Source organism: Mauremys reevesii, linkage group 7 (assembly GCF_016161935.1).
Source record: "Mauremys reevesii isolate NIE-2019 linkage group 7, ASM1616193v1, whole genome shotgun sequence".
Classification (NCBI taxonomy): Eukaryota; Metazoa; Chordata; order Testudines; family Geoemydidae; genus Mauremys; species Mauremys reevesii.
In genome coordinates this window covers 126076427-126103796 of record NC_052629.1, presented here as the reverse complement: position 1 = coordinate 126103796, position 27370 = coordinate 126076427, and the positions used below count along the sequence as shown (strand labels likewise).

Below are 27370 nucleotides of genomic sequence, written 5' to 3'. Positions count from 1 at the left end.
CCCTCAGCCTCTCCTCGTAAGTCATGTGCCCCAGCCCCCTGATCATTTTTGTTGCCCTCGGCTGGACTCTCTCCAATTTGTCCACATCCTTTCTGTAGTGGGGGACTACAACTGGACGCAATACTTGAGATGTGGCTTCACCAGTGCCGAATAGAGGGGAATAATTTTCCCTCAATTTCCTGGCAATTCTCCTACTGATGCAGCCATTAGCCTTCTTGGCAACAGGGCACACTGCTGACTAATATCCAGCTTCTCATCCACTCTAATCCCCAGGTTCTTTTCTGCAGAACTGCTGCTTAGCTAGTTGGTCCCCATCCTGTAGTGGTGCATGGGATTCTTCCATCCTAAGTGCAGGACTCTGCACTTGTCTTTGCTGAACCTCATCAGATTTCTTTTGGCCCAATCCTCCAGTTTCTCTAGATCACTCTGGACCCTATCCCTACCCTCCTCTGGACCCTATCCCTACCTCTCCCCCCAGCTTAGTGTCATCTGCGAACTTGCTGAGGGTGCAATCTATCCCATCGTCCAGATCATTAACAAAGATGTTGAACAAAACTGACCCGAGGACCGACCCCTGGGGCACTCCACTTGATACCAGCTGCCAACTGGACATTGAGCCGTTGATCACTACCAGTTGATCCCGACAGTCTAGCCGGCTTTTTATCCACTCTATAGTCCATATGGGGCCTAGGGGCCTGATATGCCGTCCGCTTCTGGGAGCAGCATGGAGCCCGGGCAGGCAGGGAGTCTATCTTAGCTCACTGTGCTGCTGACCGGGAGCCGCCTGAGGTAAGTGCCGCCCAGCCAGAGCTTGCACCCCAACCCCCCTGCCCCAGGTCGGAACCCCCTCCCGCACCCTAAGTCCCTCCCAGACCCCAACCCCCAGCCCTGAGCCCACTCCTGCACTCCAAACCCCTTGGCCCCAGCCCGGAGCCCCCTCCTGTACCCCAAACCTTCCCCTGCTGCAGGGGGGAAGAGCCCCAAGCCTCCATGCCCCCCACCCCTTGCGGGAAAGTATGCGGCCCATGACTGATTTTTTTCTTTGGGTCAATGGCCCCTGATAGAAAAAAGGTTCCCCACCCCTGCTCTAAGAAATGAGGTTTGAGTTATTGTCCAGTTCAATCTCTCCAGAAGGCCTGTGATCATATTCAGGGCTGAATAAAGTAGCTATCTTTCTGAAAAGCAGCTAGGAGCCTTTGTTTCCAAAGGATGCAATGAGAGAGGGGCACAGAGAATCAAACCCAAATACAGTGTGATGCTCTGGCCTGAGCGGACTGTCCGGTGCCCTCAGACAGACTGGAGGGATCTGTCTCAGTTTTACATTTTGATAACATTTGCCATGACCTTTAAATATTATTAGAGTAAGATGCATCAGGGATGGGAAGGAGTGATCCTAATAGGGATATTCCAAAGGGCCTCAGGGAAATGAGTGCTGCTGATTTTTGAAGCTTCTCCCTGGGGTTCTACTGGTACAGCTGAGCCAACTATGACCTTTCACACTTAGATGGATGGTTACCATAGCAATGGATGCAGAATAGTGTTAGTCTGTGAATTGGTCAATAATAGAGAAACCTGGTTTATTTTGTTCCCTTTATTGGACTAGTGCTGAGGCTCAATATTGATTGCTGCAGATGTTCTTTAATAGGATATGAATGGAGCTGGAGGAAATGTATGTTTTTTACCCTGGAGGATGTGTAATAGGAACAATGCTGGTTCTTGGGAGCTTGTCAGGGTCTGTTTCGTATGAGTCTGAATAAAAAATCCAGAACAGGAACTATCCTTGTGAGACTTTCAAGTGACATTGATCTGAAATCTGAAATGCTACTATATGGGGTCAAAAATCTGAGGAAGAGAACTTGAAGCTGGGATTGGATGTGTGAGAAGAGAGGGAAGAAGTAGGATGCAAAAAACAATACTATTTCTCTGAACACTTACCATTTTGCATGATTCAAATGCAGAACAGTTTGATTCTATAAACTGAGACCCACCTATACTGTACAAAAAAGTTTAAAATATATTTCAGTTCTATGGTGTAGCCAGAAATGAGCTGTATTTTTTTCTGAACCATGGTGTGTTATCATCATGATTTATTGCTCTTGAGTAATACCCATAATGTACTAGGTTCTCTCTAAACATATGGCCCCTGTCCTGGAGAGCTCACAATACACATCCCTGCTAAAGCCTATGTCTGTAGTACAGTCCAGGAACATGGTTAAACAAGCCTCACTTCTGTTTGTATTGCAAGGACATATTGTGTTTTAGCTATTGTGTGGGGTTTCTGAGTTTGAACCAACTCCCTGACGTGCTAGTTTTTACAGTATAAATAGGATCTTCTGCCAGAGGTGGCATTGTTGGGTCAGAGGATCTATGCTTTGGCCAGATTTCTCTTGAGGAAACATGAATATTGATTCCCTGTTTCTAGGATAACCAGTCCAAGTTCTGGGCCTACAATGAAAATCTTGGTAATGGGGATCTCCACCAGCAAATGAAGTCATCTGGTAAAAGTGTCCCAGGAATATCTGTAGTATTTTAGCCTCTCAACAATTTTATTTTACTCTGTGCTTGTCACCTTAACACCCTGCTGCACAAACAAAGCCATTGATGCTTCCATGGGCTTCCTGCTTTTGATATTCTTTAATAATTTTTCATTTGTTGTTATATCTCTGGCTATTTGGTCTCTAGATTTAGCCACTGTTCTCTTCACCGACCTCTTCTCATAATAAAAGTACAATGTTGAAGGACTGATTTGTGTAAACCTTCGCTCCTAGCTCCAAAGGGTAACAGCTTTCTCTCTCTTGCAGAATGTTTACCATGTCTCTGGGAACTTTCCTTCTTCCTGCTCTCTGTTTCCTGGGGGCAGTGATTCCAAGGGGACTGCAGTATGTCACCTTTTCACACAACAGCACAAAATTCCTTCACCTGACTATAGACTCTGAGTCTGGGACCCTTTATCTGGGGGCCACCAACTTTCTTTTCCAATTGACATCAGACCTGATGATGGAGAGCGCAGTTCAAACTGGGCCAGTTTTGGACAGCAAAGATTGTCTCCCCCCTGTCTCAAAGCTGGAATGTCCCCAGGCACACAACACTGACAATCACAACAAGCTGTTACTGGTGAACTCTGTGCAGGAGGAGCTCATTGTGTGTGGCAGTGTGCACCAGGGGATTTGTGAAAAAAGAAGCCTCAGATCCATTGACCACGTTCTCTTCCGACCAGAGAGCCCTGGAGACACTCAGTATGTGGCTGCAAATGACCCAAATATCACTACTGTGGGACTAGTAAGCCACTCAAAAGATGACGTGCCCCTGCTGTTTGTGGGACGAGGGTATACCAGCAGAGGGGTTGGAGGGGGTATCCCTCCTATTACCACCCGAAATCTCAGGACCCATGGGGGGAACATGCAAGAGGCAGACTCTCACTCCATCTTCTCCTATGAAGAAACGGCTAAGTTGGCTGTGGGTCGGCTCTCTGAGTATAACCACCATTTCATCAAATCCTTTACCCACCGATCCAGCGTTTACTTCCTGTTTTATCGCCGGGATCTGAAGTCCCAGTCACGGGAGTACAAGACCTACATCTCACGAATCTGTCTGGATGACTCTCACTATTACTCCTATGTGGAATTACCACTACTCTGTAGGAGCAAAGAGAAAACATACAGCCTACTGCAGGCTGCTTATGTCACCCAACCAGGCAGTGATCTGAGAAGAGGGAGATTCAGCACCCAAGGAGAAGTGCTGTTCACTGCCTTTTCTGCCTGGCAGTCTTCGTCTGGCAAACTGAGTGAGGAGTCTGCACTCTGTGTCTATTCAATGGAGGAAGTGGACCAACTGACCACTCGGACCAGAGATGTTTGTTATACGAAGGATGGGAAATCAGAGAATGGGTTAGAAGTGGCATATATTGAATACGATGTCAGTTCCAACTGTGTCCAGCTGCCAGCGGTAAGTGGCTGTCCTGAGCCTGATTATTGTTTACACTGTGTCTGTTTTACATTGCTCTGGCAGTGTAAATAGGCCTAAAAATGAGTGTAACTGACTTTGCACCCTTTTCAAGGCTTCTTTACAGTGGCAGAATGGGGTAAAGGTGCCTTCCTGTAAAGGGGAATCAAGATGGATGTGTGTGCATGTGTGGGTGGTGGTGGTAGGTCTGTAGTGGCTCTCTAATGCCATGTGGCGCTATCTGCAATTCCAGTGTAAACCCCATTTTCCAGGGATTTATAATTAAATATGTTATAGGTTGAGTGCCATCCCCAGCTGTGGGTCTGTAGGAGATAGTATCTTAAAGGACCTTGAAAGAACAGTGTATAGCTCCCATGCTACTATTAGAATATGATGTGGGAACAACTGATACTTTCCTTTCAAACTCAACCTCTCCTATCTTCCTACCACCGCTTGTTGATGCCTCTGTTCTTTCACTCCCTCAGCAGGTTTACCAGCAGAGAGAACTGAAAGAATTGGGTCACATCCTGCCATGTGGGATGCATATGGAGGGGCCAGCTTCCAGGATTGGATTCAACCTGTGGAAACATTGATTCTTGAAACCCCTAGTTACAGTGTCTTGAATTGAAGTTTGTAATGATTTTGCTGAATCTGTTCCATAGGGTGGGGTGTAGTTAAGTGCCTGCCCCGTTGGATCCCAGACGGATGTGAAGAACACAATATACATTATAGAGGTTTCATGTTAAAGAGAACAGGAACAAAGAGATAATTTAAACAAAAGCAAGTCTCTTTGGCAGCAATTCTTTCTTTCCCCATAAATCACTAGTCCTGGAAGATTTTGTGTTTGAAGAATAGTTGTCCCCACAACCTAGCTCCTCTTTCTTTTGGAAAGTGCATAATCCTCTTTACGGGCATCACTTACATTTCTATGGCAACAGAAGGATGGGACATATTCACTGCAGGAAAATGGAATATGAGCCGATAGTATGAAATAGCTTGAAAACCCTGATTCAAATAGGTATACTAACTGTTTTTGTTTGTACTGTGATGTCATCAGCACTTAGAAGCTAAATAGGAGTTGACCTGCTCTGTTCTTGGAAGGGGGACTGCTAAGGAAAACCTAAATAGTGCAGGAAGTGATGTTGGGTCTCGCCTCTGAGACACTACTGGATTCAGTGCTCCAGCATGGTGCTGGAGATTACTTCTTTTTTAATCTGAGAACTAAAATCTGAGGCCTTGGCCACTAGTGGTTACTGAAATCCCCATGCCAGTTTTCAGTAGAGTAGGGTGTTAATCTAGTGACTTCCTTTAAAGAATAGTACATAGTATGCAGTCATCTTCTAAGTGTTGTTTTACAAAGCATGCAAGATGTACTGCAGACTTTAGGTCTCAGAAATAATGTTTATGTGGTCCAAAAGCACTTTTGAGAGTGTACCATTTCTGCTGTATTTGTAGCAGAGTTTAGAAGGCTGGCAGGAGAGCTTAGGAGTGAAGGGAGAGGCTCAGAGCAGAGGGGGCCTGAAATGAGGAAGAATATTTGTGAGCTGAGAAGCAGGGGACCCTGTTGAGTTCATGTAGAGATTCTTTGATAGAGTAACAAGCCTTGTGGATGGGGGGAAGCAGTAGACATGGTATATCTTGATTTTAATAAAGCTTTTATACTGTCCCACGTGACCTTCTCATAAACAAACTAGAGAAATGCAACCTACATGCAGCTACTATAAGGTGGGTGCAAAACTGGTTGGAAAACCATTCCCAGAGAGTCGTTATTAGTGGTTCAGAGTCATGCTGGAAAGGCATAATGAGTGGGATCTCGCAGGGATCAGGTATGGGTCTGGTTCTGTTCAATATCTTCATCAGTGATTTAGATAATGACATAGAGAGTACACTTATAAAGTTTGTGGATGATGCCAAGCTGGGAGGGGTTGCAAGTGCTTTGGAGGATAGGATTAAAATTCAAAATGATCTGGACAAACTGGAGAAATGGTTTGAAGTAAATAGGATGAAATTCAGAGTACTCAATTTAGGAAGGAACAATCAAGTGCACACATACAAAATGGGAACTGACTCTGTAGGAAGGAGTACTGCGGAAAGGGATCTGGGGGTCATAGTGGATCACAAGCTAAATATGCATTAGCAAGAGTGTTGTAAGCAAGACATGAGAAGTAATTCTTTTGCTCTACTCCGCTCTGATTAGGCCTCAACTGGAGTATTATGTCTAGTTCTGGGTGCCACATTTCAGGAAAGATGTGAACAAATTGGACAGAGTCCAGAGAAGAGCAACAAAAATGATTAAAGGTCTAGAAAACATGATCTGTGAGGGAAGATTGGAAAAATTGGGTTTGTTTTGTCTGGAAAAGAGACGACTGGGAGGGGACATAACAGTTTTCAAGTACGTAAAAGGTGGTTACAAGGAGGAGGAAGAAAAATTGTTTTTCTTAACTCTGAGGATAGAACAAGAAGCAATGGGCTAAAATTGCAGCAAGTGGGGTTTAGGTTGGACATTAGGAAAAACTTCCTGTCAGGGTGGTTAAGCACTGGAATAAATTGCCTAGAGAGGTTGTGGAATCTCCATCATTGGAGATTTTGGGTTAGACAAACACCTGTCAGGAATGGTCTAGATCAGGGGTAGGCAACCTATGGCATGTGAGCTGAAGGCAGCACTTGAGCTGATTTTCAGTGGCACTCACACTGCCTGGCTTCTGGCCACCGGTCCGGGGTGGGGAGGGGCTCTGCATTTTAATTTAATTTTAAATGAAGTTTCCTAAACATTTAAAAAACCTTATTTACTTTACATACAACAATAGTTTAGTTATATATTATAGACTTATAGAAAGAGATCTTCTAAAAATGTTAAAATGTATTACTGGCATGCGAAACCTTAAATTAGAGTGAATAAATGAAGACTCGGCACAGCACTTCTGAAGGGTTGCTGACCCCTGGTCTAGATAATCAGTCCTGCCACGAGTGCAGGGGACTGGACTAGATGACCTTTCGGGTTCCTTCCAGTTTTATGATTCTAAGATCATCAGCTATTTACCTGGCCCTCCCCCATGATTCCTGAAGTCACCTTCCCCTCTACTCCACAGCTACCCTCTTCTTCCTATTCTACCTAACAAACTGACATACAGATGGTCAGAGACATGCACACACCATGGTCATCCACGGGGGTTGAACCCCAGACCTTCATGTTTTTATGCATTTTCAATACAAACTGCATGCCGAAGTTGTGGTGCTGCACAGAATGAATGAAATCAAAGAGTGGGGATTTCCAAAGTGCTTGAGGGAGTTAGATAACCAACTCTCACAGGCAGTTTTGAAAATCCTCCTTCCAAAACAAATAGCGCAAAATACTGTCCTGATTGAACTGGATGGGAGAGGGATATCGAGGGGTCTAGTATTCCAAGGTCCCTGCTGTATAGTTCAGGTCTTATCTGCCACATAAGACATGGGATCTTATTAACAGATTTATCCAATGGCATGTGAATTTCTCAGCAGTCTTCATCCTCCACCATTCAATGCGTGGACGCGGTTGTCATTAAAATTGTATCTAACAGCATGTAAGCTTCTGTGCCAGCTCCAGCCTGCTTCATTCAGTGTGTGAGTGGAAGCGGCTGTCAATGAACATTTTATTCAGAGGGAGTTTTAACTCCTTCAACTTCAATGGCGGCAGCTCATGCATTATTTAGGAATAATGCTAATTAAATGTGTACTTTGTGTCTCCTTGTAAACTAGCTTCTGCACAAGGTTTATGTTGTAAACCTTTTCCTGGGTTAGCATCAGACTCTGTTTTCAATATATGGGGATAGAAATATTAGACATTTCACAACCATTTCAATACAGCCCGTCAGCGTGGATTTGATTTAAATCAGGAAGACTCGATTTAATCATGGATTTTTACATAAAAGTGCATTCTTGTTGGTTGTTATAACTTTAATACATATTCTTCACAGCTCAGAGATAATGTGGGTTTCATTTTAGAAGGTACACACTATATATTTTTAAAGTGATCTATTTTGAAAACTTTTCAGACTAGTTTTACAGTTATATAAGAAAATGAATGACTGTTTGGTTATTTCATTTTACCAAAGGTAATTGAAGCAGATATTTATGAAGTCATTGGGAGGTGAACTATCTCCAATTCAACAGGTTAATCATTAATATTTGGAGGATTTTTTTGCCATGCTGAATTAGGAGGAGAACATCACCAGACAGACATTTAAATTGTTTTATTTAACTAAAACAACAATGTTATGTATTCTGGATTTTTTTCTTCAACAGCAAACATATAATATTTTAACAAAATAAGCATATGAATTTTTGGATTTAGTTAAACATTCAAGTTTTTTAAAATCAGGTTTGTTTTTGTTAAAATTGTTTTTACCTAAAATAGTTTAATGAAATATTAAAAATAAATAAATAAAGCAACTACATCAGCCAGGTCAATATGCGAAACTTAAAATATTGGCTTCTGCAGCTAACGCAGTCATCTTCACCTTCATTTTCGTGTTTGTTCATAATCTGGAAAAGAAAAACCAAACTTTCCTGCTTTTTCAGGTCCCAAACAATTTCTCAATTTGGAATGAATTAGTCCAAAGGAAGAAAATATTCTTTCTACACTGGCAGAAGAAGCTACTGCTGTTAAAAGTGAGATTATCACTTCAACAGTCTCTGAATCCAAGAGTTTAACCGACTTCCTCCAATTCACTTGTGGGACTTGCTTTAAAACATCATCAGCAAACATATATTTTCATAGAATCATAGAATATCAGGGTTGGAAGGGACCTCAGGAGGTCATCTAGTCCAGTGGTTATCAGACTAGGGCCGCCACATGTTCAGTGAAAGCCCCTGGTGGGCCAGGCCGGTTTGTTAACCTGCCGCGTCCGCAGGTTTGGCCAATCGCTGCTCCCACTGGCCATGGTTCGCCGCTCCAGGCCAATGGGGGCTGCAGGAAGGGCGGCCAGCATGTCCCTTGGCCCACACCGCTTTCTGCAGGCCCCATGGGCCTGGAGCGCGTAACCGCAGCCAGTGTGAGCCACGATCAACTGAACCTGCAGACGCGGCAGGTCAACAAACCAGCCCGGCTTGCCAGGGGCTTTCCCTACACAAGCGGTGGCCCTAGTTTGAGAACCACTAATCTAGTCCAACCCCCTGCTCAAAGCAGGACCGATCTCCAACTAAATCATCCCAGCCAGGGCTTTGTCTAGCCTGACCTTAAAAACCTCTAAGGAAGGAGATTCCACCACCTCCCTAGGTAACCCATTCCAGTGCTTCACCACCCTCCTAGTGAAAAAGTTTTTCCTAATATCCAACCTAAACCTCCCCCACTGCAACTTGAGACCATTACTCTTTGTTCTGTCATCTGGTACCACTGAGTACAGTCTAGATCCATCCTCTTTGGATCCTCCTTTCAGGTAGTTGAAAGCAGCTATCAAATCCCCCCTCATTCTTCTCTTCTGCAGACTAACTAGGCCCAGTTCCCTCAGCCTCTCCTCATAAGTCATGTGCTCCAGCCCCCTAATCATTTTTATTGCTCTCTGCTGGACTCTTTCCATTTTTCCACATCCTTCTTGTAGTGTGGGGCCCAAAACTGGACACAGTACTCCAGATGAGGCCTCACCAATGCCGAATTGAGGGGAATTTGTCTAGGTCCCTCTGTATCCTATCCCTACCCTCCAGCATATCTACCACTCCTCCCAGTTTAGTGTCATCTGCAATCTTGCTGAGGGTGCAATCCATGCCATCTTCCAGATCATTAATGAAGATATTGAACAAAATCGGCCCCAGGGTCAACCCTTGGGGAACTCTGCTTGATACCGGCTGCCAACTAGACATGGAGCCGTTGATCGCTACCCGTTGAGCCTGACGATCTAGCCAGCTTTCTGTCCACCTTATAGTACATTCATCCAGCCCATACTTCTTTAACTTGCTGGCAAGAATACTGTGGGAGACTGTATCAAAAGGTTTGCTAAAGTCAAGGGATAACATGTCCACTGCTTTCCCCTCATCCACAGAGCTACTTATCTCATCATAGAAGGCAGTTAGGTTAGTCGGGCATGGCTTGCCCTTGGTGAATCCATGCTGACTGTTCCTGGTCACTTTCCTTTCCTCTAAGTGCTTGAAAATTGATTCCTTGAGGACCTGCTCCATGATTTTTCCAGGAACTGAGGTGAGGCTGACTGGCCTGTAATTCCCCAGATCCTCCTACTTTCCTTTTTTAAAGATGGGCACTACATGAACCTTTTTTCAGTGATCCGGGACCTCTCCCGATCACCATGAATTTAACAGGTAATCCTGCCATCCGTCTCCACCCTCTGACAAACAGAGGCTAGGGACACCATTCCTTACCCATCCTGGCCAATAGCCATTAATGGACTTTACCTCCATGAATTTATCTAGTTCTCTTTCATGGAGGTTAAGTCCATTAATGGCTGTTAGCCAGGATAGGTAAGGAATGGTGTCCCTAGCCTCTGTTTGTCAGAGGGTGGAGATGGATGGCAGGATTACCTGTTAGGTTCAGTCCCTCTGGGACACCTGGCATTGGCCACAGTCGGCAGACAGGATGCTGGTCTGGATGGACCTTTGGTCTGACCCAGTATGGCCATTCTTATGTTCTTAACTTTTCTTAAACATTACATGAATATATTGTCTCATACTATAGAATTAGAATTTATAATCCCTATTCCATGATGTGATATCTTTGAGCTATAATGTATATTAATTAAAACCATCTTTAGATAGGTTTTTTCCTCAAAAAACATTTTATCAAAAATATCCGATTTAAATAAAAAAATTGATTTTTTTGATTTTTTTTTAAATCATTGATTTTTATCCACTCTGCAGTCCCTTCAACTGGAAAAGCATTTACTCTGCTCTCTCTAAAGTTTTCAGGAAAAGCAACTTCACCCTGAAAGTTTGTTGGAACATTCTGAAAACATACAGGCTTTTTAATTAGATTTAGGGTGAGAGTATAGAAAATAAGCCTTATAATTAAATGCTGGTAGCAACCTTACTTATGCAGAGGCTATTGGTCACCATTAATTAAAAGCATGACTGAGGCTGCTGCAGGACTTCTAAGTTCTACATAGCTCTTGTGAATGCTGCACAGAACCAGGGACAGGACAACGAAGTACATGATGTGGTGTTGTGGGCTCAGTACTCTAACCTGATTGCATTGCATTGCAAGGAAGGCGGGGGAGAGAGAGACAGAGGACTGGGATCACACAGCTTGTGAGATCTCTGGCTTGAGGTATTCTCTGCTACATTTCTACTCACTGAAATCTTTTCACAGGCTATAAAACTATCAGAATTGTTGTCAATGAATAAAAGAAGAGCCTTGGTCCTATTCTGTGGAGAGGGACAAATATTCATCGTGTTCCATTGGTTGGGGTTACATAGTTAATCCCACGCATGGTCCCTGCAGTGCACTGATACTGATGGGAAGTTTGTGCAAAGATCATCTCCTTATAAAGTAACCAGACTTTGTTAGAAAAGTTGCTGTTGCATTCACCATCACACAGAGAGAATGATGATGCTGGATAGTTTTGGGCACAGCTGTTTCTTCCTTTTGGCTGTTTACCTGTTTTTAGCTTTTGGTAAAAGTTGGTCATCATTAGGGTTCAGTGTCAACACTCAATTAAGATAAATGGAGTAGTCCACACATTTTGTAGAGCTGCTGGTTTAGGATGTATAAGACAGTACAGCATCAGGGTCCCATTCAAAAGGCTTGAAACTTTTTTTAAATGGAAATTTAGATGTGGTACAATCTCAGTCTGCCATATGGACAGTGTAAACACATTTTGTGGCTAGGAGCATGACATCCCAGCTATACAGACTTAAATGCCTAACATTATATATGGTGAAAAGATTACTGGCTGCAGTTTTAAAAACTGCCTAATAATTGGGTAACCGGATAAATAAAAAAGCAATAAGTCGCCAGGCCTAGATGGAATACACAGAAGAGTTCAGAAGGAGCTTGAGAATGAAGTAGCTGAGCTGCTAGCAGAAATATGCAATCTCTGATTAAAAACGGGTACTACATTTTGGGATTAGATGATAACAAATATTGTACCCACTTTTTAAAAAAACTCTAGATGTGATTTGGGGAATTACAGACCAATAAGCTTTGCATCTAAACATGGTAAATTGTTTAAAACAGTAATTAAAAATAGGATAATACCACAGCTGGAAGATCATGATATGTTAGGGTCTAATCAGCATGGTTTTTGCAATGGAAAATCATGTCTTGCTTATATATTATAATTCTTTGAATGTGTCAATAAAGTAGTGGGTAAAGGAGAAGTATTTCACAGAATTGATTTAGACTTTCAAAAGGCCTTTCACAGGGGTCCTCTTTAGAGGCCACTAAAGAAGTTAAGTAGTCAGAGATGAGTAACAAAGTATTGTCCTTGATCAAAAACTAGGTAAAAGATAGGTAAAGAATAAAAATAAATGGTGAATTTTAATAATGGCAGAAGGTTAACAGGGGTTGCCTTAAGGTTCAGTACTAGGTCTGGTCTTTTTTCTCATATCTATTAATGACCTGGAAAGGGTGTGAGTTGTGTGGTGGCAAAATCTGTAGATGCCACAAAATTATTGACATTAGTTAAATCTGGAGAAGATTGTTGAGCCCTTCAGAGGGTCCTGATCAAGTTAGGTGAATGGGCAACATGATGATGGCAAATGAAGTTTAGTGTTGGTAAATGCACAGTAATGCACATTGGAGAGAAAATTTTGAATTACTCCTACATGTCACAGGGTTCTAAATTAATGATATTGACTTGGGAAAAGGACCTAGGTGTCGTCCATGAAGACTTCTGCTCCATGTATAGCTGCAGTTAAAAAAATGTAATTGGGATGCATAAGGAATGGGATGGAGAATAATATGAAGAATATCATAATGCCGTCATGTAAAGCGAAGAGTTATCCTCAGATGGAATACTGTGTGCAGTGTAGTTCACCCAGTCGCACAAAGGATATTGCAGAATTAGAGGAATTCAGAGAAGGGTGATAAGAATGATTAGGGACATGGAAAAATGCTTAGAAAAGTTTGGGTTTGTGTAGAGGAAAAAGGGGAGCATACAAAAATAAACAAAATGGTAATCCTAGAGAGAAGGTGAATTGGGAGCGTCTACTCTCTCTGTTTTTATATACAAGAAAAGGGAATATTCAATAAGATTGAAATGTGTGAAGTTAAAACAGATAAAAGGAAATAGTTTTTCCATAGGCACTGGTTTTTACTTTTCCCCAGGGGTGCTCCACCCCTGCTTCGCCCCCAGGCCCTGCCCCTCACTCCGCCCTTTCCCCCAGGGCCCCACCCTCTCATTGCTCTCTGCCCTCCCTCAAGCCACTCCCCATGAGATGATTGGCGACGCCCTAATCAGCTGTGGCTGGTGGGTGCTGAGCACCCACTATTTTTTTTCAATCGGTGCTCCAGCCACGGAGCACCATGGAGTCAGAGCCTAAGAGTCTTTCACACCAGGCATAATTGGATTGTGGAACTCACTGCTGCACAATATCATTGAAGCCAAGTATTTAGCAAGATTCAAAGAGTGATTTACTTATGGAGGCACTGGTTGTGACTCCGTATTTAAGATGGAGTTACATTGCGCACTTAAAGCAGGGATTCCCAACCTCTTGGTCTGTTTGAAAAATACAGAATATCCTACCCACAGCTACTGTACATGTTCTGAAGACTTTATGGCTTATTACAACAATCTATAACCCATTAACAACTGCCCCAGCTGCTTTCCCTCCTGTGGTCCCCCCATAACTGGGAGGGTGTTAAAGGGCCACTTCACCGTGAATGGTCCCTTGAAATAGATGTTAATTACTTACGCTAAACAATCTGTTCCACCTTGTATTTAGCTGTGACACATTTCTCAGACCTGAGGAAGAATTCTGTGTCACTTGAAAGCTTGTCTCTCTCACCACAAGAAGTGGGTTCAATAAAAGATATTCTGTCTCCCACCTTGTCTCTCTAAACCTAGGAAATTCAGTTAATTCAGTTACACCTAAAAGAAACACAAACAAGGTAAGGTGAATAGTGCACAGGGCACTCAAATATTCTTCACTCTGTCCCCTGCAGTGATGCCATGAAGAGAGACGAGGAAAACAATCAAACATATCTAGAAACATCAGTTTAGTCAAATCTGGGAGCACAAAAGTAGCCCTAGCCCTCTGACTATTGCCTGGAATCTCTGCAGGATGGAGTGAGGGTTTGGGGCCCATAGCTGGGCATTGCTTACCTCAGGGGTTCCCAAACTGTGGACTGTGGCCCAAAAATGGGCTGCAACACAGTCCTGCATAGTCTGCTGGTGCAACAATGTGAGGCATTTGAGAGGGACGTAGAGGGTGTTGCTCCCCGAAACTGTATAAGTTGATAGTGGGGGGCACAATTTAAAGGTTCAGTCGCTCCCTGAAAAGCTCGAGTCACCCCCCCCCCCCATCTGGCAGGTCCCCTCCCACCTGCAGGGCACCTAGCACCGCCATGTCTGACTGGTAAGCGGATGAGGAGGAGGAGTCCCAGGCTGGGAGCTGGCCACCAATCCCCTTCGCTGGTGGAGTGGTGGCTGGGGATGGCCCCTCCGGGCCAGAGGAGCCCAGCACTCCAAGCAGGCAGCAGAGGGCATAGTGGAGCCGGTGGGTGGATGGCAAGGAGAAGGGACCAGTCCCAAGAGGCAGCGGCTCCCAGGGCAGCTAGAGGAGACTGGAGGGTTCACAGCAGTTACCACTCTGAGCTGCCAGAGCCTGAGATCTGTGGCTGTCGGGCCCTCCGGAGTATCAGCCCCGTGGCCCCCCTGGGACTGGGGCTCGGCGGTGCTGCTCTGTTTCCGCCTGGACAATGCTGTGATCAGGATCGTCACAGGTAATGGCTGGGCCTGGCCCGAGCCCATGCCTGGCCCCCGGCACTGGCAACCCCCAAACCTTTCCTTCCTGGGCTTGGGGTGCCTGTGAGGTGCATCAGGGTGGTGGGTGGGAGACTGTAGCTGGACTGCCAGGTGACGTGCTCAAGGTACTCAGTGGGCTGCTGAGGTGGACGGTGTTGGCGGGGTCTGGCTGTGGCACCTGCATGGCCTCTTCACCCTCTCGCTGGCCCTGGTCCCTGCTGAGGTGAGGTGCCACGCATGCCCCATGATGCCCCTCTCTCTGATGGATGTGTAGCAGCCCGGGGAGGCCAGGCTGCGTGCTTGGCAGCTCCTTGCCTGATTTCCCATTTGATCAGTCTAAGGATAGCTTGCCTGCCTGGTGGGCGAGGTGGGAGGAGGCACTATCAAACTGTATACGTTGACATAATGATTAAAATTAATACTTTTCCTCAAGGAGTGTTGATAGTGGGCGGCAGTGCCTACTGCAGCTGCACAGGTGGGCCTCAGGGAACAGAGTCTGAAACCTCCTTGCTTACCTCACACTTTGGATTGAAGTGTAACCTTCCCTTTGGATTTCCTGGGCTTGTAACACTTGGTTCTGAGGTAACCATGTCATGGGCTCACTCTAAGTCTTTCCACCACAACCCCAGCTGGGAATAAAATAATTAAAAGGAAGAGGCAGTGACTCCCCTGGCCCAGAGAGAGTGAGAGTGGAGCTCCTGGCACATAGGCCTGTGGTTAGCCCAGTAGGCCCCAGTCCATTGTCTCTTGTGTGTTTAGGAGTGGACCCGAAGGGGTTCGGCTCTGCTCAGCTGGGAGTCTCCCACGCCTTCTCTAGGGAGGCAGCTTTGAGCCTTGTCCCAGCATGAGGCCTCTGGGTGTTGCCTCAACAGAAATCCAAACATTCCTTAGCCCCACCCTGGTCCCTGGCGGTTGCACTAGGACCCAGGTGTGTGGGAGCAGCAGCAGGAAACTGGGCTTGAACCCACCTGCCCTTTGCCTGGAGGGGAAAGGGCAGGGCTGGGACTGGGGCAGTGTGCAGTGCAGCACAGACCAGAACACTGAGCTGAGTTCAACCAGCTGGGATCCCAGGGCTGTGCTGGCTATGCCAACCCCCTCTGCACGGTGCCTAGCTGGGGCTGGGGGGCTGAGTGGGAAGCCCTGAGTCAGGTGCTCTTGTTTTGGGGGCTGGCTACTTCCTGGAGGACCCAGGACCTGGGAGCCTTCTCTGCAGCCTTAAAATATTGTATGGGAGTATTCTTTTGGGGTTTCTTGTTTAGTGTCCATATATGGAACATCATAGGGTAAAAAAAAACTAATGAAAATCCAACCCCCCACCCCTAAAAAACCCCTAAGTTACAAAGGAGTTATGGTTGAGAGCACCTATCAGTAAGTTAATGGTTAAACATATTACAGGATTGTTGTAATTAAATTCTTTAATTGTCATTACACCAATGCTAGGAGCTTGAATAACAAACAAGAATGGGAATTGCTCTTTTATTAGCATAAATTTGATCTAGGTGGTATTACTGATGCCTGGTAGGGTGATTTGCCTCACTGGAATGTTAAAATGTTATTATCTAGTTAGGAATGATCAAATGGGCAAAAGGAGAGAGGGAGTGGCACTCCATGCCAAAAATGGAAATACTTGTTTCTGAGTCACTGATAACTTGGAAGAAAAGATCTTGAATGCTTATGGATCTCTGTCTTAACAGATAAACCACAAGATTGGGTACTGTGTGTCAGCTACAGAGCATGAAATCACATTAGGGAACAGGATTGCTTCTTAAACACTTATGTATAACAGGGAAAAATCTGCATGATTGTGGGGGGACTTCAGTCTGAGTGACATATACTGGAGGTCTCATGCTGCCATTACTGAAACACCCTCAGAATTTCTAAATATTATAGATGACAATTTCCTAACACAAAGTTTGCATCCGACATAGGGAATTTTGTGTTAGACCTAGTACTGACAGATTGTGATACTTCTTCTTCGAGTGATTGCTCCAATGCATTCCAGTTAGGTGTGCGCGCCGCGCGTGCACGGCTTCTCCGGAACTTTTTCCCCTAGCAACCCCGGCGGGCCGGCTGGGCGCCCCCTGGAGTGGCGCCGCTATGGCGCTAAATATATACCCCAGCCGGCCCGTCCGCTCCTCAGTTCCTTCTTACCGCCCGTGACGGCCGGTCGGAACTGTGGAGTGCTCTCTGCCCTCCACCACCCTAGCCTTCACTCTTCGTTTTTTGTATATATATAGTTAGTTGTATAGTTAGTGTTTCAGTTCTTATAGTTGTCTTAGTATAGTTGTTCTAGATAGTAGTTGGTTAAGGGGGGCTTCCCCCCCTTTTCCCTCCCCGGTGCGGGCTCATGCCCAGGGCACCGGGATTCAAGCCCTGCGCTGTGTGCCAAAAGCCTATGCCCGTTGGAGATCCACACGACGCTTGCCTCCGTTGCCTCGGAGAAGGACATCGCACCGACAAGTGCGTTATCTGTTCTGCTTTTAAGCCACGGACACGCAAAGAACGGGACCACAGGCTTAAGCAGATACTTATGGAAGCGTCGCTCCAACCGGCGGCACCAGCGACGCCGGCACCGAGGACCTCCTCGGTTCAGAGCGCACCAGCGGCACCGGGCCGCCCCGGTACCGAGGTCCCGCAGGCCCCACCCGGCGCCAAGACCCGGCACCGCTCACTCGCCGGCGAGGAAGCGTGGGACTCGCCAAAGCCATAGCTAAGTCCCGTGCTGAGGACTCAGCTAAAGTGCTTGTGCCGCGGCGCCCCAGTGGTGACGCGCGCCAAGGCAGACACTGGGCCGTTGACTCCGCCAGGTCCGTCGAGTCGGTACCGCGCGCTCCCGGTGCCGTCGGAGTTGAGCCAAGGCTGCCGGCGACGCGGAGACGTACTCCGCCGCCACGAGCTAATTCAGCTCGTAGAGGCACCGAGCCTCCGGCCCCGGCACCGCCGGTGCGGGCTGTTCCGTCGGCTGGAAAACCGGCGAGGATGGTCCGACCTCCGTCTGTGGACCACCGGCACGGTCGACACTCTCGGTCCCGCTCGCGCTCTAGGACCCGTCGCCGCTCGCCGTCCAGCGGTCGAGATCTCGGCACCGCTCCCCATCGCGTACCGCTCGCCATCTCGCCGCCCGGTCGCAGTCCGGTACCGATCGTCATCCGGTACGGTCGCACTCCGGCACCGGTCAAGGTCCCGATCACCGTCGCGTCGACGCAGCCGAGGTCCCGTCCGGCACCGTTCCGACACCGAACTCCCGCAGCCGCTCCGGCACCGCAGGTCCGGCTCCCGGTCGAGCTCCCGAACCGGTCGAGCTCCCGGCACCGCGGTGGCCGTTGGTCGAGGTCTCCTCCGGTACGGATGGACGGACACCGGGCCTCCAGACCATCCGCAGTATTCCGCAAGCCTCGGCCGGGCTCCGCCCCACCCTGGCCGTCGTCCGGCATCGGTCGCCTCTGGCGCGGATGGCACCGGCTCATTGCCGCCAACCCCACACGACCATCCGCAAGGTGCTCAGCAGTGGGGATTCTGGGTGCCCTGGGGTCATCACGAAGCGCAAGGCATTCCGCTTCCCCCACGAGACATCGCCGCGGAGCGCCGGGTGCCCGAAGCGTCGATCAGTCGCCCTCCGGGGTCACCTCCCCGCGAGCCCTCGATGCCGCGGGACCACCAGGCCCCCGTCCAGCCTGACCTGGCTGAGGCGCCTCTGGCCCCTCCAGTGGAGGCCATCGGCCAAGCAATGTCCTCGTCATCGTCCCCGGACGAAGCGGTGGCTGGGACTTCTGCTAAAGACCCGCCCCCCATTGACCTCAAGGCCCACCAGGAACTACTCCGTCGGGTGGCGACGGCCATGGGCCTTCCGGTGGCAGAGGTCCAGGAGGATGAGGACCCCATAACTAATGTGGTCGGTTCGGACACTCCAGTGCGCGTGGCACTGCCTTTTGTGAAGACCATACAAAAGAACGCGGCCACGCTCTGGCAAACACCCGCGTCCATCCCCCCCACGGCGCGGGGGGTAGAGCGGAAGTACTCAGCCCCCCCTACGGGCTATGAGTACTTATACTCGCACCCAACCCCGGACTCGCTTGTCGTGCAGTCTGTGAATGGCCGTGAACGGAACGGTCAACCGGCCCCGGCGCCCAAATCCAAGGACGCTCGGAGGATGGACCTGCTAGGCCGTAAAGTCTACGCCGCGGGCGGACTGCAGATGCGCATAGCTAACCAAATGGTCCTCCTGGCCAGGTATGTGTTTGACATCTTGACATCCCTGGCAAAATACACCGAACTTCTGCCGACAACTTCCCGCCAGGAGTTCTCAGCGATGCTCGAGGAGGAAAGACGTCCTCACGCTCGTCCATTACGGGCGGCCTCGACGCGCGGACTCGGCGCGGACAATAGCGACAGGGGTGGCGATGCGTCGCATCTCATGGCTGCAATCCTCACGCTCCCACAAGAGGTGCAGTACACGCTGCAGGACCTGCCATTTGACACGAAAGGCCTATTCTCCGAAAAGACCGATTCGCGGATACAGACCTTGAAAGATGGGCGTGACGCCATACGAACTCTTGGCATGCACACGCCGCCCGGCTCCAACGCAGGTCTTTCCGGCAACAGGCCCCTCGGTCCTTCCCGCAGCAGCGTTACCGTCCGTACACGTCTAGACGTCAGGGACAAAATCACCGCGGCCTTCGGGTAACCGTGCAACCAGTCCCAGGCCTCTTCCAAGGGCCCGCAAGGGTCCAAGCAGGCCTTTTGATGGGACGCCCGGGGGCGGCCCATCACTCTCCATCTCGGATCCTCCCCGTTTGTTTTCCAACCGCCTCTCCTATTTTCGTCCTGCGTGGTCCCGAATAACATCGGACAGCTGGGTTCTTCAGACCGTCCAGTCGGGATACCGTCTACAATTTGTTTCGCCCCCTCCTTCCCACCCACCCTCCCTGTCCCTCTTCAGGGACCCATCTCACGAGCAAGTCCTCCTGCAAGAGGTCCAGACTCTACTGAGCGTGGGTGCCATAGAGGTAGTGCCTCCAGACAGACGGGGCAGGGGATTCTATTCCCGCTATTTCCTTATCCCCAAGGCGAAAGGAGGGTTACGTCCTATTCTGGACCTCCGCGAGCTGAACAAATACCTGCTCAAGCCCAAATTTCGCATGGTCACCTTGGGGACCATCATTCCTCTCTGGATCCGGGAGATTGGTTTGCCGCCTCGACATGAAGGACGCTTACTTCCATGTCGCACTTACCCCTCACAGGCGCTTCCGGTTTCTAGTCAACAAAGACCACTACCAGTTCGCCGTGTTACCTTTCGGACTCGCCACGGCACCGAGGGTGTTTACAAAGTGCATGGCAGTGGTAGCAGCAGCCCTTCGCAGGCGCCAGATCCATGTCTACCCCTATCTGGACGACTGGTTGATTCGGGGGCAGTCGCAGGGGCTAGTACAGCGACAGGTGGCGGAAATCCTGTCCCTCTTTCAACACCTCGGACTGCTTGTCAATGCCGAGAAGTCTACCCTGCTCCCGGCACAGCGGGTGGAATTCATTGGCGCGATCCTCGACTCCTCGGTGGGCCGCGCCTGCCTGCCGCGGTCTCGGCACCTGACGATGGCCTCCCTCATCAGGGAGCTGGTCAACTTTCCGACCACGACGGTGCGGTCATGCCTCCGCCTCCTCGGTCACATGGCATCGTGTACATATGTCACCGCGTACGCGCGACTCCACCTCCGTCCGTTCCAGTCGTGGCTGGCGTCGGTGTACCGCCCGCACCGCGACCACATCGACATGGTGGTCACGGTCACGAGACCGACCCTCGAGTCCCTCCGCTGGTGGCTCGACCCAGAGATCGTCTGCGCTGGAGTACCGTTCCACCCTCCTCGTCCGTCCGCGACGCTGACCACGGACGCCTCAGCGCTCGGTTGGGGGGCTCACCTGGGGGACCTTCACACGCAAGGCCTCTGGTCGCCCCAGGAGCTCGCTCTCCACATCAATGTCCGCGAGCTCCGGGCGATCCGTTTTGCATGTCACGCCTTTCGGACCAACCTGCAAGGCCGCTGGGTGACAGTATTCACGGACAACACAACAGCTCTAGCCTATGTGAACAAGCAGGGCGGAGCTCGCTCGTCCCCCCTCTGCAAGGAGGCGATCCTCCTCTGGGACTTCTGCGTGACCCACTCCATTCACCTGGAAGCGTCCTTTCTTCCGGGAGTGCAGAACACGCTAGCCGACCGCCTCAGCAGGTCGTTTCTCTCCCACGAGTGGTCCCTCCGTCCCGACGTGGTACACACGATTTTCCAGAGGTGGGGGTTTCCCCGGGTCGACCTCTTCGCCTCCAGGGCGAACAGGAAGTGTCTCCAGTTCTGCTCGTTCCGAGGGCACTCGCCGGGATCTCTGTCCGACGCCTTCCTCTATCCGTGGCAGGCTCATCTCCTCTATGCCTTCCCTCCGTTTCCGCTAGTGCACAGAGTGCTCCAGAAGCTTCGGAGGGATCGAGCCACCATGATACTCGTGGCTCCGGCCTGGCCGCGGCAGCATTGGTACACCCTGCTGCTCGAGCTCTCCGTTCGGGAGCCCATCACCCTCCCATTGTGGCCGGACCTCATCACACAGGACTTCGGCAGACTCCTCCACCCCAATCTGCAATCTCTCCATCTTACAGCCTGGTTCCTGCGTGGTTGACCCACGCAGAGAGGGGATGTTCGGCAGCCGTACAGCAGGTCCTGCTTGAAAGTAGAAAGCCTTCCACCCGTACTACATACATGGCAAAATGGAAGAGGTTCGCTCTGGTGTGACCAACAGGGCTCAACCCTTCGTGGTACCCATCACTACCATCCTGGACTACCTATGGTACCTTAAGGAGCAGGGTCTGGCGGTTTCCTCTTTGAGAGTCCACCTCGCGGTGTCCGCCTTTCGTCCGTCGGCGGAGGGTCGGACCATCTTTTCCAATCCGATGGTCTCCGCTTCCTGAAGGGCCTCGACCGCTTGTACCGCCCGGTGCGTCGCCCTGCCCCGACCTGGGACCTGAACCTCGTCCTGGCCAGACTCACGGGTCCTCCATTCGAGCCTATGGCCACGTGTTCTCTACTCTACCTCTCCTATAAGACGGCCTTCCTGGTTGCCATAACATCGGCAAGGAGAGTCTCGGAGCTAAGAGCATTGACGGTGGGCCCTCCCTATACCGTCTTCCACGCGGATAAGGTGCAGCTTCGCCCTCACCCGGCCTTCCTACCAAAGGTGGTCTCGGCCTTCCACCTTAATCAGGACATCTTCCTCCCGGTCTTCTTCCGAAGCCCCACGCCGCCCGGGAGCAACAGCTCCACACCCTCGACGTCCGTAGGGCGCTGGCGTTTTACATCGACCGGACAAGGCCTTTTCGGCGTTCCACCCAGCTCTTCATCGCAGTCGCTGATCGCATGAAAGGCGAGCCAGTCTCTACCCAACGCATTGCCTCCTGGGTGACCCAATGCATCCGGTCATGCTACGAGCTAGCTCACGTGACTCCATGCCGACTCACCGCTCACTCTACGAGAGCGCAAGCCTCGTCCGCCGCCTTCCTGAGCCATGTCCCCATCCAGGACATCTGCAGAGCGGCTACCTGGTCTTCGGTCCACACCTTCGCCTCCCACTACGCGTTGGTGCAGCAGTCTAGAGACGACGCAGCCTTCGGCTCCGCGGTTTTACACTCCGCAACGTCTCACTCCGACCCCACCGCCTAAGGTAAGGCTTGGGATTCACCTAACTGGAATGCATTGGAGCAATCACTCGAAGAAGAAAAGACGGTTACTCACCTGTAGTAACTGGTGTTCTTCGAGATGTGTTGCTCCAATCCATTCCAGACCCGCCCTCCTTCCCCACTGTCGGAGTAGCCGGCAAGAAGGAACTGAGGAGCGGACGGGCCGGCTGGGGTATATATTTAGCGCCATAGCGGCGCCACTCCAGGGGGCGCCCAGCCGGCCCGCCGGGGTTGCTAGGGGAAAAAAGTTCCGGAGAAGCCGTGCACGCGCGGCGCGCACACCTAACTGGAATGGATTGGAGCAACACATCTCGAAGAACACCAGTTACTACAGGTGAGTAACCGTCTTTTCTGAGTCTGAGACTGCTTAAGCCTGATGAGTCAGCCCTGAGCCAGAGTGTGATGAGTCATCAGAGGCAATTACCTGCAGGTTTTGTGATAGGCCCTATGCCATTCAGGCAGGGTTCAGTCAACCACAGGTGAGGACCCATGATCCCAAAGCAGGTATATAGGCTTCTAAGGGAAGCAGTCTCTCCAGTCTGCTCAATATTGCTATCTGACTGGGAGCATTCCCATTGCCTGTAGTTTCAACAGGAGCAGGGGGGGTTGAATTGGTTGGAGGTTCTGAGGGGGACTGGAAGAGGGCGGGGGGCAGGCTGTTTTGTGGGGCACAGCCTTCCCTACCTGGCCCTCCATACCGTTTCACAACCCCGATGTGGCCTCGGGCCAAAAAGTTTGCACACCCCTGGACTAGATTATCACAGAGGTCCTTTCTGGCTTTGGAATCCATGAATATCTCAAAACCAAGTGTTATAAACCCAGAGAATTCAGAGTTAAGGTTACAGTTAAGCTTGGACTATACTAAAAATTTAGATCAATGTAGCTGCATCGCTAAGGGTGTGAACAATCCACACCCCTGAGTGAAGTAGCTATGCTGACCTAGCCCCCAATATAGATTCAACTAGGTAAATGAAAGAATGCTTTCATTGACCTAGGCCTGGTCTACACTACGCATTTATACAGAATTTAGCAGTGTTAAACCGAATTAACCCTGCACCCGTCCACACAACGAAGCCCTTTATTTCGATATAAAGGGCTCTTAATATCGATATCTGTACTCCTCCCCAACGAGGGGAGTAGCGCTCAAATCGGTATTGCCATTTCGGAATAGGGTTAGTGTGGCCGCAATTCGACGGTATTGGCCTCCGGGAGCTATCCCACAGTGCACCATTGTGACTGCTCTGGACAGAAAACTGGAGTCGGATGCACTGGCCAGGTAGACAGGAAAAGCCCCGCGAACTTTTGAATTTCATTTCCTGTTTGCCCAGTGTGGAGAGCTGATCAGCACAGGTGACCACGCAGAGCTCATCAGCACAGGTAGCTATGCAGTCTGAGAATCAAAAAAGAGCTCCAGCATGGACTGCACGGGAGGTACTGGATCTGATCGCTATATGGGGAGAGGATTCTCTGCTAACAGAACTCCGTTGCAAAAGATGAAATAAAAAAAATTTCAAAAAATTTCCAAGGCCATGATGCAGAGAGGCCACAGCAGGGACTCAGTACAGTGCCATGTGAATGTTAAGGAGCTCAGACAAGCCTACCAGAAAACCAAAGAAGCAGTCGGAAGGTCCGCGGCAGGGCCAAAAACATGCCGCTTCTATGCTGAGCTGCATGCAATTCTAGGGGGGTCCACCACCAGTATCCCACCCCTGTCCATGGATTCTGAGGTGGGGATAATCTTAACCGTGCCTGAGGATTCTGCGGACGGGGAAGATGAGGAGGAGGAAGAGGAGGACGAGCTTGCAGAGAACACAGAGCACTCTGTTCTCCCCAACAGCCACAAGCTTTTTCTAAGCCTGACAGAAGTACCCTCCCAAGCCACTATCCCAGACAATAAAGCCATGGAAGGGACCTCTGGTGAGTGTACCTTTGTAAATATAAAACATGGTTTAAAAGCAAGTATTTTTTAATGATTAATTTGCCCTGAGGACTTGGGATGCATTCGCGGCCAGTACAGTTACTGGAAAAGTCTGTTAACATGTCTGGGGATGGAGTGGAAATCCTCCAGGGACATCTCCATAAAGCTCTCCTGGAGGTACTCCAAAAGCCTTTGCAGAAGGTTTCTGGCCAGGGCAGCCTTATTCCGTCCTCCATGGTAGGACACTTTACCACGCCATGCATGTAGCAAGTAATCTGGTATCATTGCATGACAAAAAGCCTAGCTGCGTATGGTCCCAGTGTTTGCTGGCATTCAAGCAACATCCGTTCTTTATCTCGCTGTGTTATCCTCAGGAGAGTGATATCGTTCATGGTAACCTGGTTGAAATACAGGAATTTAATTAAGGGGACAGAGATGGTTGGGCTGTTTGCCTGTTGCTTAAAATAAATCCTTCCCTGCATTTAGCCAAGTAGGGCAGGGGGCGTGATTGGCGCTGAGCTTTTTCGCGTTTGGCTAGCTGGGATCTTCCCTGCTACCAGACACGCGGTGCGGGGGAGGGTGGCTAGCAGCGATCTTCCATGATACCAGCTACGCAGTGGGGGGAGGGGTAAAGCAATCATCCCAGAGAATTGGATGGGTGCGGTTCTGCTGCACGTTAACAGGAAAGAAGCAGCACTCAACGGGCTTTGCTTGCTATTTGGGAAAGGAGGGCGCTGGATAGATGAAGGCTGCAGAAGCCAAAAGACAATGGCTTACCATGGCCGTATGCAAGCCGAATTCTGCTGCCTGGACCTGCGTCTGTGATCTCTAACACCAAAGCCGCAGGCACTCAATATTAAGATGCAAAATGCAACCTTGTAGTGAGATCACATGTGCTATGTAAGGTGAATAGTGTTGTTCATCATGAAAGAGTATAACCATTGTTCTGTAAAATGTATCTTTTTAAATACTTCTCTCCCTTTTTTCCCTCCCTCATGCAGCTGCAAATTTTTCAAGTCTCCCTCCTCTGTCCCGAAGGCTAACTCAGATAAGGCGGCGGAAAAAAAAAACGCGAGACTAAATGTTCTCGGAAATCATGGAAGTGACCCGCAATGAAAGAGCTCATCTGAATGAGTGGAAGGACATGGTATCAAAGTACAGGAAAGATGCCAGTGACTGTGAGGACAGGAGGGACGAACATGAGGAGAGGAAAGATGCTTGAGATGAGAGGTGGCGGCAGCAAGAGCTGAGGTGGCGGGATGCAACTCTGGGGCTGCTGTGTGATCAAACTGACATGCTCCGGCGTCCGGTGGAGCTTCAGGAACAACAGGAGGATCACAGAGTGCCGCTGCAGCCCCTGTATAACCACCCTCCCCCCTCACCATGTTCCTTAGCCTCCTCACCCACCAGACGACTAAGAACGTGTGGGGGGAGGCTCCGTGCACCCGCCCATTCCACCCCAGTGGACAGCCCAACCAAAAGGCTGTCATTATTTTGAAAATTTTTTTACTCGCCTTTTCCTTCCCTCCTATCCTCCTCCCAAACCCCACCCGGGCTACCTTGTCAGTTCTCTCCCTCTTTTTATAATTAATTAATAAAGAATACATGATTTTTAAACGAGAGTGACTTTATTTCCTTAGGAAGTAAGCGGTAATCGAAGGGGGAGGGTGGGTGGCTTACAGGGAATGAGTCAGTCAAGGGGCGGGGGGGGTTCATCAAGGAGAAACAAACACAACAGTCACACCGTACCCTGGCCCGTGATTAAACTGGTTTTTAAAGCTTCTCTGATGCGCACCGCTTCCTGGTGTGCTCTTCTAATCGCCCTGGTGTCTGGCTGCGCGTAATCAGCGGCCAGATGATTTGCCTCAGCCTCCCACCCTGCCATAAAGGTCTCCCTCTTACTCTCGCAGAGATTGTGGAGCACACAGCAAGTAGCAATAACAAAGGGGACATTGGTTTGGCTGAGGTCTGAGCGAGTCAGTAATGTGCGCCAGCGCACCTTTAAACGGCCAAATGCACATTCTACCACCATTCTGCACTTGCTCAGCCTGTAGTTGAACAACTCCTGACTACTGTCCAGGCTGCCTGTGTATGGCTTCATGAGCCATGGCATCAAGGGGTAGGCTGGGTCCCCCAGGATAACGACTGGCATTTCAACATCCCCAACTGTTATTTTCTGGTCTGGGAAGTAATTCCCTTGCTGCAGCCATTTAAACAGAGTAGTGTTCCTGAAGACGCGAGTGTCATGAACCCTTCCTGGCCATCCCACGTGGATGTTGGTGAAATGTCCCTTGTGATCCACCAGTGCTTGCAGCACCATTGAAAAGTACCCCTTGCGGTTTATGTACTGGGTGACCTGGTGCTCCAGTGCCAAGATAGGGATATGGGTTCCATCTATCACCCCACCACAGTTAGGGAATCCCATTGCAGCAAAGCCATACACTATGACCTGCACATTTCCCAGAGTCACTACCTTTCGTAGCAGCAGCTTAATTTAGCTACAACGAGTCAGGAAAAAGATCTTGGAGTTATCGTGGATAGTTCTCTAAAGATGTCCACGCAGTGTGCAGAGGCGGTCAAAAAAGCAAACAGGATGTTAGGAATCATTAAAAAGGGGATAGAGAATAAGACTGAGAATATATTATTGCCCTTATATAAATCCATGGTACGCCCACATCTCGAATACTGTGTACAGATGTGGTCTCCTCACCTCAAAAAAGATATTCTAGCACTAGAAAAGGTTCAGAAAAGAGCAACTAAAATGATTAGGGGTTTAGAGAGGGTCCCATATGAGGAAAGATTAAAGAGGCTAGGACTCTTCAGTTTGGAAAAGAGAAGACTAAGGGGGGACATGATAGAGGTATATAAAATCATGAGTGATGTTGAGAAAGTGGATAAGGAAAAGTT

The 27370-nt window shown here is 49.2% G+C and overlaps 1 protein-coding gene across 12 annotated transcripts in view; it reads left to right on the top strand.

Annotated features, from left to right (window-relative positions):
• Window positions 1-27370, top strand: part of PLXNB1 (plexin B1) — a 210606-nt gene that overhangs the window by 76964 nt on the left and 106272 nt on the right. For all 12 annotated transcript variants that reach the window (XM_039482201.1, XM_039482209.1, XM_039482211.1 and 9 more), the window contains one exon: window positions 2802-3945. In XM_039482201.1, coding sequence (XP_039338135.1) covers window positions 2803-3945 — 1143 coding nt within the window. In that variant the 5' untranslated portion in view covers window position 2802. The remainder of the gene's footprint in view (window positions 1-2801; window positions 3946-27370) is intronic.